This window comes from Leptonychotes weddellii, chromosome 5 (assembly GCF_054177405.1).
Source record: "Leptonychotes weddellii isolate Sample4059 chromosome 5, ASM5417740v2, whole genome shotgun sequence".
In the NCBI taxonomy this organism is placed as follows: Eukaryota; Metazoa; Chordata; class Mammalia; order Carnivora; family Phocidae; genus Leptonychotes; species Leptonychotes weddellii.
The window spans coordinates 66,685,624-66,706,305 of record NC_138373.1 but is presented as its reverse complement, the minus strand read 5'-3'; the positions used below and the strand labels follow the sequence as shown (position 1 = coordinate 66,706,305).

General features: G+C 51.2%; 1 protein-coding gene across 24 annotated transcripts in view; it reads left to right on the top strand.

Moving 5' to 3' along the window:
* Positions 1–20,682, top strand: part of CACNA1C (calcium voltage-gated channel subunit alpha1 C) — a 632,951-nt gene that overhangs the window by 554,071 nt on the left and 58,198 nt on the right. For 8 of the 24 annotated variants that reach the window (XR_014145548.1, XM_081820957.1, XM_081820952.1 and 5 more), the window contains 3 exons: positions 2,703–2,786; positions 16,169–16,201; positions 19,481–19,609. Coding sequence is in view for 23 of the 24 variants with exons in the window: in XM_081820957.1 (XP_081677083.1) it covers positions 2,703–2,786; positions 16,169–16,201; positions 19,481–19,609 (246 nt within the window). In the remaining variant the exon portion in view is untranslated. Of the gene's footprint in view, positions 1–2,017; positions 2,102–2,702; positions 2,787–16,168; positions 16,202–19,480; positions 19,610–20,682 lie in introns of all 24 variants that reach the window. The other 16 variants (XM_081820954.1, XM_081820956.1, XM_081820958.1 and 13 more) reach the window with 6 other exon arrangements.

Below are 20,682 nucleotides of genomic sequence, written 5' to 3'. Positions count from 1 at the left end.
ACTTAAATGGGAGAGAACAGTCTCCCTCTGCCTCCAAGGCTCTAGTATATTCAGAAATGATTCTGGGAAGCCAACAAGAAAGCCGTAATTTCCAGCTGACCCTCACCTGACCCACACCATGGCCAACCTCTTCTTCTCCAGTCTGGCTGTCCAAAGTTTCCGCCGTGGCGTTTCTGTTTTCTTTTGGCAGAAATGCCTGGGAACCGAGAGGCCCCTTTCCCTGTGACCTGACCTCCCACACTAAGAATAACAGCCCTAGGACAGCATGTCTTGCGATCCCTCTGGAAAGAGGGCATGGCTGGGAAGTGGGGAAGTTCAGGGAGCTGGATAGAGTCAGGAGGAAATGGAAGAACACAGACTCTTGGCTCTTGTGAGTAAAAAATTAAAAGGGAAAGTTGGCAGCCTTCAAGAGAACTGGGGAAAGAGGTCTGGGAAAGTCTCAGAGGACCCTTAATGCCTTCATACCCACTCCCCAACCTCTAGAATCCCATCTCCTGGAAGGCCCAACTAGTGGCTCAGAGAATAGGAAAATGCTGGTCCTACCGAACAAATGTAACCCAGCCCTGTCTGGTCTCCTTTGCAGAACATTCCCTGAAAAAGTGAAGAAGCAAATGTCCTTTTTTTAAGGAGACAAGTACCTTTAGTACGAGGTCCTTTCCTTTCCATTCCTGAGGAATATGACTGTCCTATTCCTGGGGTTACCCGAACTGTGAGCCTGTACCTCCATGTGGCCACAGGGCAGTGCTCTCTAGACTCCCACACCTCTCAGAGAGGCAGGTGATCCAGACCCAAGACACCTGTCCACTCTGTGACAGGTCTGCCCTCCTGGGAATCCTGGAATCCTCTAGGAAATCTGGGACAGCCTATCCCTTTGTTGACTAGTTATCCAAGACCTCAAAAAAAGTCTTTCAAAAGCATCTCTTCCCTTCTCCAAATATGGCAGAACAGAAGTGAAATCTAAGTGTACAGGGTGAAGTGGTGAAGTCAGGACGCTGGTCTTACCCCCTCGGTGCCATAATCGCTCTTCCATGGCACGACTGCCTCCACTCCCTTCCTGCAAAGTCTATGTCCCCATACTCTCTACCCAGACTCCCCCTATCAATCCAGTTCTCGGGCTTTGATAATTTCATTCACGTTGGGTGGCATTTGCATGTCAACAGGGACTCTACATCAAACTAGTAGACGTTAGGAAAGGAACCTAGGGGAGGTGCGTAGGAGATGCCCCCGAAAGCACTGCCTGGGACACTACTGAACTGTAAGATTTACCTGGACTCTGTCTCCTTTCAGTTCATAAAACCTTTGCCAGGTCAGAGCTGTCCCTGGAAATACCAGGGCATGTCCAGTGCTGGAACAGGGGTGACCCTGATTCTAACTGCAAAGAGTCCAGCATATTATAGGTATTGTTTTAATGATTCAATCCTCTTGCTATTGCCAAGCTTTAGATGAGTCACCGCTGAGCCCCAATGACCTGGCCACCCTTCTGGACCGCACTGCTGTGGTTTTCAGGGTCTTTGGAATTCCCAGATCATCCATAGGACCACAGCCCACTCACCTCGAGGGGGGTCACACACCTGTGTCCCTCCCTGACTCTAGAAGGGTTCCTCTGATGGAGGAGACCAGGGGGCATAGGAGACGCTGAGTGGGGACTGAGAAGAAAGTCCAACCATGTCCCTGAACCACTGTGACTCGCACTGCCTGCCCCCCATGTCCAAGCCTGCCCCCTCCCCCTGCCCCGGTGGGAAGCAGAAAGAGCCTTTGTGCAGGAGGGTGGTGAGGTGGGATGGATCTGGAGGAAGGGGTGGCCATGTGACCAGGGGAGGGCAGGGCAGGAGGATTGGACCAGCCGCCTCCCGGCCACCCGCTTCCCTCTTGGGCTCCTGGCCACAGTACGGGCATTCACAACTCCAGCAGCCACACTGAGGTGCCTGGACGGTGATTCTGATGGTGATGTTGCTCTGTTCTTGTCTGTCTAATATTCCTTTTTAATCCCCATCCTGCCTGCCCCTCCCTTATGTAGGGTTACTTTAGTGATCCCTGGAATGTTTTTGACTTCCTCATCGTAATTGGCAGCATAATTGACGTCATTCTCAGTGAAACTAATGTGAGTATGACTCTGCCCTCCCCAGGAAGCCTCCTCCTTCCTCCTCTGCCTCCTCTCTTTCCCCTTTCTCTCACTCGCTCTCTCTTTACCTCCTTTTATTTGTTTGGTTTTTTAATTTCCTGTTTTTACCCCCCTCCAGTCATGCTTTTTATTGAACCTGCCGTCGTCTGTGGGGGGAAAAAAAGTGGGAGCTTCTCCTCCTTTTTTTCTGCTTGGCCCAGCTCTGCCCCGCTGCGCTAGGCCCAGGGGCCCGGAGCTGAGCGGAGGGGCAGGTGCGGGGGGCTGCCCGGCCCCCTCCCCGGTGGCCCCAGCCCAGCGGAACCTTGGTACTAACCCAGCTTTTGTCAGGCCTCTCCACCCTGTGAGAACCAGGTTGCCCAGGTTTGAGCCGCCAGAACTGTAGAGTGGTAAGAGAGTATTTAATATGCCCACGTAACCTCTTTCTTTTCTCATTTTTTTCTCTTCTCTCCTTTCTTTCATGCTTTTTTTTTTTTTTCATTTTTTCCTCTTCCTTTTTGTTTTGTTTTTCTCCTTTGTTGTTGGTTTTTTTTTTTTTTCTCTCTTCTCTCTCTCTTTTCCTCGGCTTCTCTGCCCCATGCAGCACTATTTCTGTGATGCATGGAATACATTTGACGCCTTGATTGTTGTGGGTAGCATTGTTGATATAGCAATCACCGAGGTAAACGTAAGTACATGGCGTCTGTTCCTAACTGTCCGTGCCTGCTCTAACACTCATTTGTCTTTTCCCCGGCTCATTTTTTTTCTTCATTTTATTTTCTCCTCCCCACCTCCTTATTTTCATTTTGTTTATTTTATTTGTTTGTTTAAATTGGTTTAAAGGATTTTTTTTTTCCTTGTTGCTTTATTTTGAATTTTTCTGTTTGTTTTTGTTTTGTTTTGTTTTTAACTTTTGGAACGAGTTAGGCCTCCCCTTTCCTTTTAAGTTCTGATTGCTGCATCTTTTCTCTCTCCCGTTCCACTCAGCCTGGCATGACTCACACTGTATAAGAGGATGCAGCTATGGGAGCCAGAGAGTGCCAGAACGAGGGCATATTTACAACCCCTGGGCCACGGCTGGGGCAGGGACCGAACCCTCTCCTCACCCCCACCTCCAGACTGCTGCCTTACCCTGTCTTCCCTTCACCCCCATGGCACCTTGGAAAGGAGCTCTCTCCAGTTGCGCCCCGCCCCCAAGTTAAGGCTTCGACTTTGCATCGTGGCCCCAAGGACCAGCCCGTTCCATTCACACTGTAAGGAGGGGCTCTATTGCCATTTTAGCATCAGCAGCCCGTGCAGGCAGCGCAGCCCCCCAGGCTTGTGTGGGAGAGAAGAGGAGAACCGGCCATGTCGGAACTCCTGTCGGGATCCCGTGTCTCTGGAGTGGCCAAAGAGCCAGGTGGCTGGGTGGTCCGCCCGGAGCTCTTCCCGGGGGCAGGGACCTTGCCTCCCACTCGCTGTGGAAGCAGCCTCTGGATGAGCACCTCACTCCCACGTGAAGATGCCCAGAGAACTGAATCTGGCACCTGCCCAGTTCTCTCCCACCCCCCAAGCCCCTCACCATCCTGCCCCCCGGCTCCCTGGCCTCAGACGGAACCCCCGCCCCCCGGCCCCAGGCCTCCTGCCATCTTCTCCCGAGCTGTCTCCTCCTATACAGTTCCTTCCAGTCCCTGCACATGTCTTTTTGTTACCTGGCATGTTGAAACCTTCTCTCTTTATCTATAGGCAAGCCCTCTGGCGGTTAGTCTTTAACATGTGTTGTTTAATTTTTTTGTTGTTATTATTTTTCCTTAATTAAGAGACTTGGTAATGTTTGCACAAACCTTTGATGCACTGAACCATCGAATAACAGCACGAAGCTGACGCTGTAGAGTTTTGATCTAAGATGTTTGAAACTACCCTACCAACTGCCACCATCCCCTACTGCATCCTTACCCTCCCCCTGCCCGCTCCGTATTTTGCCCCCAGTCAGTCCAACTGACATGTTATCCTATCTGCCTGATTCCCCTGTCTAGAAGCCCGTCTGCCCCCCTTCCAGCACATGGACGTTGGAAGGAGCCTGTTGCGCTTCCCTCCCTCCCCCCTCCCATCGGCCTCTCGCACCCTCCCTGCTCACCCTATAGCTATAGATTTGATGGCCCTCTGTCTCTGAGATCCCCCTGGGTTGTCTTTGTCTCATGCTGTGTGTGTATGTGTGTGTGTGCGCGTGCCTGCCTGTGTGTGTGCGTGTGTGTGTGTGTGTGTGTACACACTGTCCCTTGACTTCTCCCAGGAAAACATCAGATCATTAAAAAAAAAGTCCCATCTTCCTACTCAGGCTCTGCACCTCCCCCCCCCAGTGCCCCTCCCGACCCCCCCTCACCTCACCACTCTGAGCACACTCTGGGCTTTTCAGTCCGGGAGCCGTACATTGTACAATGTCAGGTGCTATTCAGGGCCAGGAGTCACCCCCGCACTTCTAAAGGCAGGCACCTTTGTGCTTGGAGCTTGAACTGGTCTCAACTGAAGGAGCGTGCAGGGGGGGAGACGGGGAAGAGATGGAGGGTATAGGTCCATACGAATCTGAGCCCAGGAACTGGGAGCCCAGGGGCAGGAAGATGCTGGAAGGTGACAGCAAGCTGCTCCCCTAGATGCAATCCCGAGGTTGTGAGGGGGTCCTTTGTGGTTCTCACCGTTGGCAAGGCCTATTTCACTCAACCTGCCATTTTCACCCAAACTATTGGTGTTTTTAAATGAAAAACAAAGCAAAAAGAAAAAAGTCACTAGGGTCTAAAATTTCTACCGAAAGAGTGGCTATGTGGGGGATAGAGAGGGAGTGTGCAGGGCAAGAAAGGCGCATGAAATCATCCTGCAGACCCTTATGTTTGTATAATGGTTTTCTATTTACAATTCACCTGTGCATAAATTTATCTCAGGTAACTTTTAACTGCCCTGTGAATTTGACAGGCAAGAATTATCATCCCCAATTTGCTGACCCTAAAGATGCTGATGGAGAGATTTAAATGTCTTTCGGAGCCACACAGCTGGAACCCAGGCCTCCTGGTATGGCCCGTTCACTTTGCCCTGGGCCAGAACTCCTGTCTCTTCAGTCGAAGATGCCTTTAACAAACTCATACATCTCACATAACCCCCTCAAGTGTACTCCCCCTAGCCAGGATTTGTTCAACCCTTACGTTCTGTAATTTATATTTTCAGTAACCACACAGGTTCTTTTCCCATTTTCAAAACAAAAAATTGTGTATCAGACCACCTTAGAGTTCTGATACACCTCTAACTCGTCCAGCCTCCCTCCATCCCATGCTGAGATTCTCTTCACTCCTCCAGACTGAGCAATTTGTTAAAAGTCATACTGAAGGGTTGTCTGGGGATTAAATAGGGACAGTGTGTGTGCTGGACAACAAGAGGAGGTGTCCAGAGACCCGGCGCACAATGAATATGGCTTCTGAACAAAGAGAATAACCATAATATCACCCAAGTCCAGGAGGCAGTGTGGGAGAGGACGTCAGAACTTCTTCCTGGAGAAGTTAGCAAAATGTCCGAAGACTTTGTTTCCTCATCTGTCAAAGGAATGGTGATGATATTTCCTGCAGTGTGTTTTGAGGCTGAAATAAGAGCGTCTGTTTTACTGGAAAGCACTACTGAGTGGGAGAGACTGTGGCACCCAAGCAAACGACGTGTTTTCCAAAACCCCTACTGGAAGAGCTGGGAGAGCCTCGTCTCCAACCAGTTATATCTCAGTATAACTTACTGCCCACAGACCCTGTGAAGGCCCTTAATTTCCTGGATATGGTTAGACTCTGGAATATGGTCTACAGGTTCAGCCAGATGAAAGTAAGCACCGAGTATTGATCACTGTGCACAACCCAAGCCTCAAGAGGCCCGCTCAAGCACAGTCCTGCGCGACCCTGCACTCAGGTAGCAGCCAGTATGGTGGATGACAAACTAAGCAGCAGAGGTAGGTCCCTCCCCCACGTGGCTCTGCCTTCAGGTCACCGGCAGCTTCTGGTTCTGGACGCTCCCTGGCGTGAGGAAGTTCACAGCGCCAGGGTGGTTTCCCAGGGTGCTGCTCTAGGCCTTCCCAGAATGTTCTAGTCACACTGTCATCACAAGATATCCGTTCCCAGACATATGTTCTATTTGGCAGGAATCCACACTTTTAGCCTCAGAGGAATCCATGAGGGCTTTTCACCTGTCACTCAGCATCTTTGGCTCTTTTAAAACTACAGAAATCAACTCTCGTTTCCCTCACCAAATCCCGTATTTATTTCAACTGGCCTCAAACTCTCCCCGCATTTATACTCTTGTCCCCGCAAATGCCTTTTCTTTCCTCCTCGCCTTCACTACGTAGGCCGTGGTGTCCGCTCCCCTCAGGAAACAGGTTCTCCACCCATCCTGGGCCATCACTTCTTCATTCCACTGTATTTATGGTCTCACTCTCTGTGTGTGTCAGGCACTATTTCAGGCACCTAGGATACATCGGTGAGCAAAACGAAAGCCCCTTCCTTATGAGCTGGCGTTCCAGGGTAGGGGGAAGAATCAGACGACGAGCCATACATCTCGGAAATAGGAATATACAGTGTGCTAAATGGTGATCAGTGCTTTGGAAAGAATTGTGCCACATTAGGGGGATCAGAGGTGCTGGGGACAGTGAAGACAGGCGCGGTGTCAGGAAGACAGGCTTTCCTGAGGAGGGGACATGTGCACGAAGTACAGATGTGAAGGCAGTGAGGAGTCACGGTGCAGGTCTCTGGGAGAGGAGCTTCGGGCCAGGAGCAGCCACTGTGGCTGGCGCACACGGAGCAGAGAGGGAGAGAGGGGGGCGGGACAGGGGCCCAGGTTCTGGCTTGTATATGGAGCAAGAAGGGGAGACACTGGTGCCTTCGAGAAGAGCTGTCCCACGATCTGACACATTTCCACAGGACCACCTTGCTGTCTCTAGGTGTCAGGGGTGGAAGCCCAAACACCACTCAGGAGGCAAACGTGGTAACCCAAGTGGGAGGCTAGGGTAGCTGGTGACAGAGCAGGAGCATGAGAAGTGGTACAAAATGGTCAGATTCTCAATCTGGTTTGAAAATAGAACAGTATCTCCTGACAGACGGGATGTGGGTGTGGGAGGAAGAGGCGTCCGGGATGGCCAGGGGGTTGGGGCCTCAGCAGTGGGAGGATGGAGGTGGTATCCACCGGGAAGGACAGCAGGTGAAGCAGGTTCGCGTGAGAAAGACAGGAGCTCAGTGAGGACGTGTCTCTTCGACCCACCAGTAGAGATGTCAGTGAGACCGATGTTATTCAGAGCCACGGGCAGCGGTGAAGAGCACCACGAAAGGGAGAAAGACAAAGGAGAGACGAGGACTGAGCTGGGGCCTCCAGCATGAAGAGGGCAGGACCCTTGTGCTCATGGCCACCCTGTAGCTGACTTTCTGTGCGCTCTGGGAGATGCCTGTGGACAAATGGCAGATGTAACTGGAGGCAGATTGTGAGTCCCCACCTTGTGTCATTACGATAAGTTCTGCTTCCATGCCCGGGGTCGCCCTGGCCGTGGCCCTTCTCCTCCCCGAGGAGTTGCCTTGTTCTCTGGCTGAGGTTCCCCTTCCTTCATTTGCCCTCTGGTGTTCCTTTGTTTCTGGGGTCTGAAATGATATTTTCCACAGGGAAGACCCAAAGAGGTAACCCCTGTGATTGTTAGTGGAAGTCCCTGGAACATCAAAAAATGCTTCCTAACACCCCAACCCGGAATCAGTTTGGGTGCCCGGGACAACAGCCTTGCCCAACACTCTTCTTGTTCATTCTGCATTTTAAAGTCTATTCCAAAGCAGAAAGAGCTGAGAGGGCTGGATCCTTGCCTTACGGATACAGAGCAATAGTCCCAAATTGTGAATTAAGAAGCCTGGGTTCTGTTTTCAGCTCCAGCACCAGTAATCCCTGTGACCAGAGCAATTAACTCCATTCTCTGGGCCTCAGGTTCCTGAAATGCACATGGGGAGGGCGGCGGGGCAGGTGGAGATGGTCTCAGCGGGCCTTGGGACCTAGCATTCCGTGATTCTGACCTGGGTTTTTTCTGATACAGTTTGACGCATTTTCCTGTCCCCTCCACGCCTTGCAGAGTCTAGAGGGGCGTTCCTTTCATAAAGCTTCCAAGGCTGGTGGGAACTGGCTCACTTGGCTTTGGCTTGGCTCAGGTGGAAATTCTCCAGAGAGAAGGCCCTAGAGGGGCCTTCCAGGAGAGGAGCGGGACAGAAACCATGTCAGGGGAAAGAACACTGGCTTCTGGGGAGGCTCAGAGGGAAGACAATCTGGAGGATTTGTGTGGGTGCCAAAGTGCTAGGCCACAGGAGTGACCAGAGCAGGAAAATCAAGTGAATGAACCATGATCCTAGCTGTGATCTTAGCTGATTGGGAGCAAGGCGGGGACAGGGAGATGGCGGAAGAAGAGGGAGATGATGGCTTCTCTTGGAGGAGCATGTGCCAGGCATGGTGCTAAAGGCATCATGCCCGTGGTCGGATTAACTGCTTAGAGCACTGATTCTCCACAGGAGGAAACCGAGCACGCAAGATGCACAGTTTGCCCAAGATCATGTGGCTAACGGGTGGCAAGACTGGGATCTCAAAGCCACTTCCACAGAGCCCATTGGCTCAATCCCTGGGCTGGCCTGCCTGGCATGGCATCGTGAGGGGCCTCGTTCAGTGTGCTGCGAGCTCTGGGGGCTGGCGCAGAGCCATCCAACCTGACTTCTCTGTGCCTGTCGGCGCTGCCAGTGCTGGACCGAGGGAGCCCAGGCTGGCCCGGGAATGCTCAGACAGACCATGGTCTGCATCCTCCCAACCTCTGCGCCCGATTAATGGGCTCAGAAGGAAAGGGCAGAGTGTAAAGCAGCCCCCACTACCCTTGCACCCTTGACATTTGCAGCTTGAGAAGAAAATGGGAGGGGGGGGAGTCCCAGGGGGAGGGTGGTAGCAAGACTGGGGGGATGGGGCTCAGCTGCAGGGAGCGTCCAGGGACATCACCCGGGGCCTCTACACGCTGGCCCCAGATCTTCCCACCCTGGCTCCTGAAGCCAGCGGTACCTTTCTGCCACAGACCCACAGGACAGATAATTGCCCCTTACTGGCTTCCCATAAAAATAATAAAGCAAGTTTGACTCCTGCTCTGGTTTGGGGGCCTGGAATGACAGGGAAAGGAGTCATCCTGAGTCATAGACAAAGAGTGTGTGGCACGTCCACCCCCAGCTTGAGTCACGGAGCTCCACACACACACTCCGATCCTCTCTCCAGCCTTCAACCCATAGTGCCTACGTGGGGCAGCAGGCCTGGTCCTCTTGGTCTGCCTTTCCCTGCCCCCAACCATAGCAGAGAAGGGGCCAGAATGGGCACAAGAAGGTCAGGACAGATGCCCCCCAAGAACCGAGATGAGGGGTGCAGGCAGATGGTGGCCTCGTCCAAGAATGTTAGAGAGGACACAACTTCACAGACCACCAGGCCCAGGCCCATCTCCACGTATCCCATACAAGTGCACAGAATATCTGCTGTGTGACAGGGCCTGGGGGTACAGAGGTTTTACAGATGAGGACACAGAAGGCCAGGGGCAAGAAACAACTCGCTCATTCTCGCAGCTTGTTAATAGCAAGGCCAACCTAGAACCTGGCCCCTGACTCCCAATCAGGTGCGTTAGTGTAGGGGGCTCAACTGGTGGCGTTACCAGACATTGTATATATGACAACGGTCAGTGTGGCCAGAGCTGGTTCTAAGGTAGATTAAAGCAAGACTGGTGGTCTCAGGCTAAGCTGGGTGGGGCAGACTTGATCTTTGACACCTCTTTACACCCTGTTTCCCCTTGCTGGATCCCTTCTTCTGCTGCTCATGGATCTCCCTCCATGCCTCTTCCCACTTTCAGCACCACTAGCCCCAGAACAAACTAATGCGGCCATAGTGCCTGTTTCCAATATACTAATTCATACTAGGGTGATCGTAAGCTACCCTTCCAGAAAGTAATGTTGCCCTTAAGAGAAGGCAGTCATGCTCAACCTAAAGACTGGATATCTGATATGTCTAATATAAGACTGTCAGGAACATGATACCTAAGTGAGAAAGATATTCTCTACCCTCTACCCTCCAGTTGCTCTACACAGGCAGTTTTCTACTCTGCTCAGAAACCAAGTCAGCCCTCAAGAGATTCAGCAGTGTGCCTGACTATCAGCAGTCTAGCTGCAATGCAGGAGTCATTTCGAAAACCCCCAGGCCTCTGCAAGGCGAGGCTTGCTGTGTGGGCAGCCAGCCACCGAGCACTGTGACGTCAGATGTGATAGGAAGTCAGGTCTGATAGAGCGGCCTGGTAGACAAATTTCCCCAAAGCTGTTGTCTTGAGAAGCGCCCTGCAGGCTTAACCTGAGAGGTCCATGGGAACCTGTTTTTGTATGGACATCCTGGTTTGGGTTCTTAATTCAGCCTGTGTTGGATCGTCTAAGTGTTTTGGCAGTTATGACCCAGCAAGGCTCCTCTGCCCTCTGCCCTCTGCCTTCTGCCTCCTTCATTTTCTCTTTTCCCCTAATTTTCTTTCCTTTCCTTCCCTGTTCTCATCTTTTCTGTCCACACGCAGCCCTCTCCTTTCCCCTAAAATAGAAGAGTGGAAGGAAGCTGTCACAATACACCCTTGGTTTGGTCAGACAGCCATCTGGGCCTCGCCGGTGTCTGTTACTTTAGTTCCCACGGGCTAGCAAGCTGCTGTCAGTGTGGTTGCCAGAAAGCTGCTAAAGCAAAGGGACCTAGAACATTCCATGAGCTGGTAGAGAATGTGAGAGATCTATACCCCAGGTAGGTTCAAAAATGCCCACGAATACCCCCAAAAAGCATAGCCTGTACCATTTACTCTTCATATTTAGTGTGCCTTTTCTGTCATCCTCTTGTTCTCTGTGCCCCTTTCTTCTCCACTCTTCTGGACTTGGGTGTTCTCTCTCTGTCCCTGTCTCCCTCTCGCTCTCAAATAGAATTCATCGATGTTGTTCGCACTGCTGACAAACTGATTTCATTCATTTATTCTTCATGGGTTTCTTCTGTTTGTTATTTGAGTGAAGGATACTGGCTGTCCTTCCCAAGGGAAGATAAAACTACCTTGACAATTTAATCACTCTTGTTTAGCATGAATTATTGGCAGGTAATAGCCCCTGGGGAGCCATCAGGCTCAGGTGAATAACACAGTGACGCCTGAGGCTTAAGCTACTTGCAGTCGCATGAGCTAGCCACTGTGCAGCTAATGATACCATGGTCACCGCTGTCCACCTTCTGCAGTCGAACACACAGAGACCAGAAGACCAAGAGAGAGCCAGGAACCAGCATTGTCCATGCTCTGTACCTCTCCACCAGTCCCCTTGGGGCCAAAGACCCCCTTAAAGGAAGTTCCAAAGAGGCATTTCAATTGTGTGTCTGTAACCACAAAGATTCAAGAAGGGCCCTTCTCCTTCTGGCTAGAATTTTACTATGGGAAACAGATGCAAACCAGAAGGTTTCCAACATGGTGGGCAGGTGGACAAGGGGAACGGGGGCTGCTTTTTCCACTTTCCACTGCCTCATCTTTGGGCTTTCTTTCATTTTTCTCTGCCCTTTTCTGTGCAGTGTTTTTGCCTCCCTTGTAATCCCCCCTTCTTTCCTTTTCCTTAGCACCCTTCCTCCACAGATCCATCTCCAAAGACCATAGACCTCCTCCACAGACCAAAATGGAAATTCTAAGAAATGCTTTTGACTACCCATATTCCCTTCATTTGCCCTTAAATCTGAAAACCATTGACATCTACCCTCAGCTTCTATTTATCCCAGTTGACTTGTGCTTATATAAGCCTTGCATCTCCTTAGCAAAGAAGTTCTTCATGTAACTTCAGAGGATTTACAGTTTAAAACCTATTTTACTTTGGCCTCCTTAAAATTCCCTCACGTGCTGCCATCTCTGGTGGCTCTAAGATTCAGTATCTCCCACCTCCTCTATATCTATAGGGCCACAATTTAGTTCCTGGTTGGAAGAGGAGATAAAAGGATATTGAAGACCTCCCCACCTTAACCTACGCTTGCTGGCTCCTGACCATGAAGGTGGTGTCAAATGTCTCTAAAAGCCCCTGACTCCCGCCTCTCTCTGTGTGTACCAGCCTAATAATTGTCCTCCCAACTTAGATACCTGGAGTCTCACCAACAAAACCCCAAGCCCTCAGCCTTCCACATCCCATGACACTCTTGCAACTGAACCAGGCATCCTATCTTGCAGATCAAATTGAGATAAGATTAGAGACAGTGAATACAGAGAAGCAGAGAGCAGAGCTTGGGGAGTGGGGAGGGATGCCACCTGGACCCAGATCTTCAGGGGGTCTAAAATGGAATTTATATTAGATCTACCCCCTAAGTTCTGGACAAGAGTACTTAAAAAAAAAAAAAAGCAACATTTCTGTAGCAGGGCAGCTACAGAAGACTTACATGCTCCTGTGACATTGCTTTTGACTCCTGTTTCTGAGGAATGTAGAATTTCAGTGACTCTGATATTATGGCCATTGTCTCAATGGTACCAATGGATTGTGCAGACCTGTTCCGTGGGGCCTGTCCATGACATAGCGAAGAGCCAGCCTTCCTTATAGGGAATCAGAAGGTAATCTGTACCTTTCAAAGTCAGCGTGTCCAGGAGGGTGCAGCAGTGGTGTATGATCTCTTCAAAATGCTCTCCAATGGCCTGATCTTGAGAGAATATTCTGGAAGACAGCTTGGTTGGGTATTACAGCCTAGATATCTACTACCTAGCCTTTAATCCCTAGTAATCCTTGCCTCCTGGCAGTGTTAAAAAAAAAAAAAAAGAAAAGGAAGGAAAGGAAAGGAAAGTCTCCTTTTTATATGGTGAAGAGCTATTTTTCAACAAACTTTTAGTTCTCCAGGGAGACTATGTAATGTTAACAACTGGAAGAATCCTCTCCATCTAGGAGAATCCTCTCTTCACCAGCCTCTGGTACTCCCTGAGCTTCATCCTTCAGTGTCTTAGGCATGGTCTAAAGATGGTCCCTCAACTAAAGGAGGAGTGAGGACATTCCAGAAACTAAGACTTCATCCTCTGAGGTGATAACTTCTCATTTGATCCTGCACTTAATTCAGAAAGACAGTTTTCCAGAGAGTATCTCCTATTTGCTGCCCAGTGCCCTTCATGTTGTCATTGCCAGTCATACCAAATCTAGGTAATCTGCATAAGTACACTGAAGTAAGGTGATTGGGTTTTCCTTTCTATCTGTCCTTAGCCTGTTAGCTAGAACCACTAGCCAGGACTCTTTCTGAAAATGTTCCACCTCTGCCTCACCTATGGAATAATCACATTTCATTTATACAATTGCATGAACAAATTAAGTGCCCAATATCTTTAAACCCCTTGAAAATTACCAGATCGTTAGAACACAAAGATGAAATCATTGGCTGCTCAGTGCCTACCATTACTGGATAGAATGCCGTATGAAAACTCAGCCAGAGTGTTCAGAGTAGGTAAGCAGCTCTGTTGGCTCCCTCTTGAAGGGTAGTACAGGTAGGGTCTCCAGGCTCATGGGGCATGAATCTTCAGGGAATCTTTTTGCCCTTCTTCCCCAGGAAGACCACAGATAGGGAAACTATAAGCTATCTCAGGGGAACTGGGAAGAAATCTGGGAAAGGGTCAGAGGTGGATGGTGTAAGTACCTCAGGCTACCAACCAATTCTGAATTTAGGTCAAAAAGTAGAACCAGTGCTAGGTGGTCTTTCAAGACAGGGTACCAGGGAATCACAGAGAGTAGCAAACGCATAAACATGGCTCTGGGCTAAAGGTGCAGATGCCCAAGCCCAGCAGGTCCAGTCTCCCCTTCTAGGTCACCAAGGGATTCCACTTGCAGCCAGGCAGGGTACCAAAGACTGGAATGACTACACAAGATTATCTAGGAAATGTCCTTAGGGGGTTGGCTGTATGTCAGTAGACTGGGTTCTCTGAGGGTGAGGGCTGTATGTTAGGCTTCTTCCTATTGTTTCCACTTAGAAATCACCCAGTGATTGCTTTCTGATTTTATTATGAATGGTTAGTTATTTTTGAGACCATGGATCTTATGAACATCGTTCTTTGGATATGAACAGGCCTATATGAGACATTGATAAATACTGCTCTAGCAGGTCAACAGTGCCCTCTGAATAGCATAGCTTAAGGCCCAAGAAAAAAATTAATCTGTGATTCTCCAGATTCTCCCAAAGTGAGACTCTTAGGAGAGCTATCGTCACCTGGGCTGAGAACCCAACACAGGAGAGCCCCATCCTTCCTCTCCCTACTGCCCTCGTTGCTCCTTCTGTTTCTTGACTCCTACCATAGAGATGTATCCTACGGATTATTAATACATATTATTAAAATAATAAGATAGAATCAAGGTGATTAGAATACACAAACCCAGACGGGTTCTCTAAATTGTCTCCATTCTGGTCCAGTTCAGGACGGGATTGACCCAGAGGACTCTCAAACAGTTGCCCAGGGTTCTTAGGAGTGATGGGCAGCTTTGGCAGTTTTCAGGATGGATCCAAGAGGAGAATAATGGCCCACGCCTGCTGGGAACTCTATCTGATGCTCTGGCATTGCATGTAGTGTAGATTTACCTCCGTCTGACCCTCACACTCCCTCCCTCACTGAAGCTCTAGAAACACAGAACTCCTTAGCCATTAACACACGAGGGCAAGCACTCAAGTGGCTAGAGATGTCTTCCGTGTGTGTGTATGTGTATGTGTGTGTGCGTGCATGTGTGTTTCTATGTTCTATCTCAGCCTGCTAGCCAAATTCTAGTGACCCCACAGCCTCCAGGCCTGTGGACTGACCTGGCAGCTGATATTCCTCCTGAAGCAGAAACCAAGATCTAGAATGTGCTCTGTAAGGGACTAGAGAGGTGTCCCTTCCCTTCTTTTCCCTTGCCTCACCCTTTATCTCCGTCATTCCTGAAAAAGGACATTTTACCAATTTGCTGTAGGGAAAAAGGAATTTGCTGAGAAATCTGTTACCATAGAAGTATTTTCAGTCTGCAAGCAAATGTCTAGTTGTGCACATTTCCATCCATCAAAACTTCCATTACACGTTTTCCTTGTTTGTACCTTAAAAACAGAAACACAAGAGCAACCATCTGAAAGTGGAGGGTAAAAGCAATGTCATGATCTTCTAGGAAGAGTTAACAGCTCAAATGATCAGGACCAGTCAGGGGCTGAGCTCTGAGTGCTGGGGCCCAAAGAGTAGGGGCGTCTTCCCGGATTCGAGCTCAAGGAACTGGAGGTTGCCGTGGGGTACTCACCGGTGGCCAGTTTCTTCAGCTCCTGCCCCAAAATGAACTCAGCATTCAGGCCCATGAGAACAGCTATTTTGGGTGTTAGTAGTAATATCCTAAATCATGTGCAGAGCTTTAAAATGTCAAAAGCATTATTTCACACCGATGGCCAAGGCTCTCCACACCTATAGACTAGTAGCTAAGCCGGGCCATCTCCCGCCTGAACCTAAGCTTGAGGACTAGCCCAGCTGCAGAGGGGCTTGAGGACCACCTCTTTAGATCCTCCTTTAGTGATAACTAAAACTGAGTTTTCCCCTAAACTTCAAGGGCAATTCCCTTGACCTCCTTTGCTCAAATATGTTTGGATAGGGACATGCACTAGGGCATAAGCAAAGCCTTTCTCCTCCAGCTGGCAATGCCCAGGGTGAGCTAAAGTGCAGAAAGTACAAGCCCTCAGAGGTTATAGGACACATAACTCATTTTAGAAAACGAAACCAAACCTCCCTCCACAAAATTCAGAAGACCTCATGTGTAACAAGTGTGTGAATTATTTCATTTGTGGCCAGAGATGGTCTTGAGTAGGGAATGCCTTCGGGTCCTCCCTAGACGTGAGACCCACCTGTGCAGAGCCCACACTCAGAGTGATGTCCCTGTCCCTGCCAGGCCTGTGCTTTGTATTTCTTTCACTTGTTTCCTTTTGCCCTCTCCTGCCACGGTGTTGCTCCTGTGTTAGCCAAGACCTAGAGTACCAGGCATCTTCGTTGGAGACTCATTACAGCTTATTTCTATCTGCCTTTCTTTAAAGCCAGCTGAACATACCCAATGCTCTCCCTTTATGGTAAGACCGACCCTCCAGACCACGCTCTTAGCTTCTGTGACCCTCCTCTAACACCCCCATTCTCACCCCCCCGGTGCCCAGCATCTCTGGGAGCCCAGCCTCGCTCCCGCTGCATGTAGCCACAGTGTATGTCCTGCGCCTCGCCTGCCCGGTCACGTGTGAGCTGTGACGTGCTGTTGTGTAATGGTGTTCCATTCCCTCCCTGAGCTTTCCTCTGGGTGATAATTCACTGTGATCTTGACCATCTAATGAGCCACCGGGAGAGAACTGGACCCAAGGGCCATTTCCTGTTAAACATTCTGAGGACTCCACGGGCTAAAGTCTCTAGCTTTAATCCGATGTGGGAAATTTGCACAGGGCGCCCATGAGCACCCTGGTAAGGGCCTCCTGAGAAAAGAGGAAGGAGAGGGATGACCCAGCCGGGAGACAGAAAGTCAGACGATGACTTCCCACTAATCATCCAGGGTCTGTAACTACTGGCCTCCCGTGTGCTCTCAGTTTAAGGCCGCAGTAAACGGTTGTAAGCTGGAATCTGTTACTGAGTGTGGCTGAATATCCAGTCATTCCAACAAAGTGACCCATGAATTTTTCTAAATTCCCGAAGTTCATTCACATTAGGCTATGCAGAAAAACAAACTCAGGAGTTTGATGGGAGCACTCCTGATGTAGGACTGTGATTCCTTTGCCTAAAGTGATAGATGCCGCTAGGCATGACCTTGAAGTCTCCTTGGAACAGGCTTCTCTAAAAAGCTGCCATCACACGTTTCAAAAGTGAGCCAAGTGTGAGTTTTTAAAAGGACCCATGAGTGGGTTGAGTCCCTGAAAGTAGCATACTGGGGGCAAGATTGGGTCGGCGGCTGGTGCTTCTTAACACAGCGCATCCCAGGCTGGCTGGAAGGCCGCCCAGGAAAAGGCTGAACCTGGACGTTGTACCCTGCTTCCCAGGGGCGGCCACTGGGGTCTGCTGTTCCACTGCATTGTCATTTGGTTTATTAGAGGACATTTTTGTGTCTACGAGGAAATGTGTTTATCCTCCTTCTAGAGCGTTAAGAAACTGCAGCTACTGGGGGGAGCGTGCCTACAGGGTGGGGGGTTTGAACCCAGCATGGAATGCAAACCACACGCTTGACTTTTATTTTTTAACTCATCAAATCCAGATGCCCCTGTGGCACCAACTTCTCACACTCTTGACACTCACAGCTGAAGTTCCCCGCTTTAGCTTGTTCTTTCTTCTTTTTTCTCCTTTCCCGAACATGGTGGAACTGACAGCTGAGTTATAAAACCCCAAGCCTCCTCTGCCTACTCCTCTGGGGGAACACAACCTCCTTTTAAGGAGAGAAAACAGAATTTCAAGTAGATACATGGGTGATAGAAATGCAGAGATTAAGGACATCAGAGGCTTCAAAATAAGCAGGCAGGGTAGGGCCCAGGGACAGGACGAGGGCTGCGGCTGGCCTTCCCTCCCCAGCCCCATGGCAGCCTATGGAGCAGGCCCCCTGTGCGGATCTAAGGCAGCTCTGGTTTGAAACTAGAAGAAATACTGTGACTCTCCCCCAGTCTGGAGAGTCGGAGAAGTAGGAGAGACCCTTCCGGCATGGTTTCTGCGCAGCCCTCCCAGGGCAGAGCAAGGATGTGCTGGCAAGTGGCAACTGCCTGCGTTTTCCGCCGCCCTCTTGGGTCTCCCGTGCAGAGCAGGAGTAAGATGGGTGGCCTCAGGAACCACTGGCCATGTCAGGGATAGTCAGCAGGCCACCGAGTTAGAACGAAGGGCCGGTGGGAGCCCTCAGGGGCATCAGCGCTAGGAGGATTTTCAGGGGTGCAAATAAGGTGTGGACGTTGTCAGGGAGGATTGGCCTGTAAATGATTCAAAAGAAAGCAGAGAATCAAGAAGTGGGGGGGCCGGCACAGATTCTCCCTGCCAGTGACCTGGGGGTCTCCCTCCCTTGAGGGACGCACGCAACAAGGACAGTAACAGGAAGCCCAAAGGTCCACTCTCTCCTGGTGCCAACAGGGCTGGGTGAGCTGCACTAGCTCCAGGGGACGGGCAGGTGGCTCCCCAGGGGCTACCACCGTGGGCTCTCTGGCCAGCATGGGCAGGAAGAGGGGTGGGGGGGGTCAGTCCGTGTTGTTCTCAGGTCTGGAGGTGGAGGGTGACAGGGCAGCCTGTCCTGCCCCTGAGCCCTGGCCAGGCACGTGCCCCAGCCGCAGGCCCCTCCAGGACCCACAGGCTGAGGAGGGCCCTCGGCCAGCAGACCCCAGCGGCCTTAGCACCGTGTTCCTGCTTCCACTTGGCTTGGCTTGGATCCAGTTCTTCCTCACCTTCCCCTTGTCTCCCCCTTGCTCCAGGACTCCCCTGAGGACATGATCTGCCCTAAGCAGAACCTCTCTGTCCTCCTACACCGGGGCCTGGACTCATATAGGGCTCACTTAGAGTGCGCCCCCTACACCTTCTAGGGTCTCCTGCAGCCTGGAGAGGGTCGGGGCCTCCCAGAGGCCCCAGAGCGGCGGGGGGGGGACTAGCAGGGGAACAGCTTCAGTGTCTGAGGTGAGGCAAGGGCTGCAAACAGACACTGTCCGCGGGCTAAGCAATGCCCCTATCCCCCACCGTCCCTGTAGCCACGTGGGAAGAGGTGGCACAGCAAGACTTTCGGAGTCCTGAGCTGCCAGGGCACAAGATCCCTGCGGTGGGCAACCCACTCCAACCCTAGTCTCTGTCAGTCCACCCTGCCCACCAGGACCCCCAGTGCAATCATACCTGGGGCTGGGATGGAGGCCACACCCGCCCAGCCACCTTGCCGAGAGCCAGATCCCATTCGGGATGCATGGCACCCGGCCAGGCCAGACAAGAGGGGGGCTGGGGCTGCTTCCTCAGCATGCAGTCAAGGAGGGTGCGCCCAAGGCAGCTAGCTCTCAGCCTCAATTTCAAAGCGTATGGAAGTTCCTCATGGAATCTTCTGTTGCTCCACCCAGGGGGTTAAGAACTAGGACTGAAGGAGAAAAGGGGAGCACAGATAAACAGGGTTATGGGCTCAAGGGCCTGGGCACAGCTTGGCTCTGCATTGACCTCCGGCCTGGGTTGTCTCCCTGGAAGAGGTGGGCAGCTGGCCTCCCCATCTGTGGCCCAGGGGAGAGAAGCTGGTGCAGCTAACCCTGCCCTGCCCTGCCCTGCCTCCACCCCAAGCAAGGGCTCTGTTGCTCAGAGCAGGGCACACCTCGTTCTTGCCCTGCCCCTCTCTGTTGCTGTGTTAACTACCACCTCCTATTGCCGATGGATTCCAGAACGCAGAGGAGAACTCCCGCATCTCCATCACCTTCTTCCGCCTCTTCCGGGTCATGCGTCTGGTCAAGCTGCTGAGCCGCGGGGAGGGCATTCGGACCCTGCTGTGGACCTTCATCAAGTCCTTCCAGGTAACCACCTCCACCCTCAGCAGGCTGCAAGGAGAGCCTCCGCAGCTTACCTGGGCTCCCTGAGCGGGGAGGTGAGGCAGCGCAAGGAAGCGGCACCACCGGGAGCCGAGGACGGGCTTACCTTGCTACTCAGCCTCCCTCTCTGCCCTTGCTTTCCTCTGGTCTATAATGAGACCTTTGGACTCCATCCGTGGTTTTCAAAAGCATTCTCCTGGAGCCCCAGATTTCCCCAAAGTTGGGGTACAGAAGGCTGGGAGCTAAGGGGGAGGCTGAAGTGGTTCTGCTTTCTTCTCTCATCCGTGCATTTTTCCACAAGAATTTACTGCACAAAGAGGTTTTGTGGTGGAAAATTTTTGAAAAACATGGGCCCAGATGATCTGATAACCTCAGGGACCCTCCCACTTTGGGCAGTTTTAGGATCCATCTGTCACCTTCCTCCCAGTAGGTATTTCTGCAATGTCTGCTGTCCACACCTGTTTGTATACCTAGCCAAACTCTCCAGGACCCTCGTGTCACTCCACTCAAGGAGACACGGCCCCCTCACAGGGGCACAGGGTTGCCTAACTATAGGATTAATTCTCTTTTCTCAGCCATTATTTTCCAACTGTGAAAGCAGAATAATGATCGCCCCTGACCATCTCTGAGGAGTGTTATGTAAGTTTGAAGTTAAAGAGAAGCAAACCTGTGAGGTCACTTGAATTCCTTGAAGATGAGTGGTATAGGGACCCCTGCATGTACTTCCACGCTTCTGTAGCCCCACACTGACGGCAGCTTCATCCCACCCGCGGAAACACCACTCTCAGGCTTCCGGGCACTGAAGGATTCCTTCCTTGTCCCCGGCCCTAGCCAGTCTGGGCCCAGGGACAGGCACAGAGTGGGTCCCTGATCCAAATGTGCTCAGAACTGAAGTTGCAGCCAGAGGAAGGGCTCTGTGGTCAGGTGCCTGCCTTGCTCTGGAATCCCCTCCCGAAGGCTTACATAAACACCCTTCCAGGCAGCCTCCTGCCCTGGGCCTCATCCGCCCAGGCCCTTCACTGGACCAGCCTGGCTGCACTCCCCATAGCCAGTCCTCT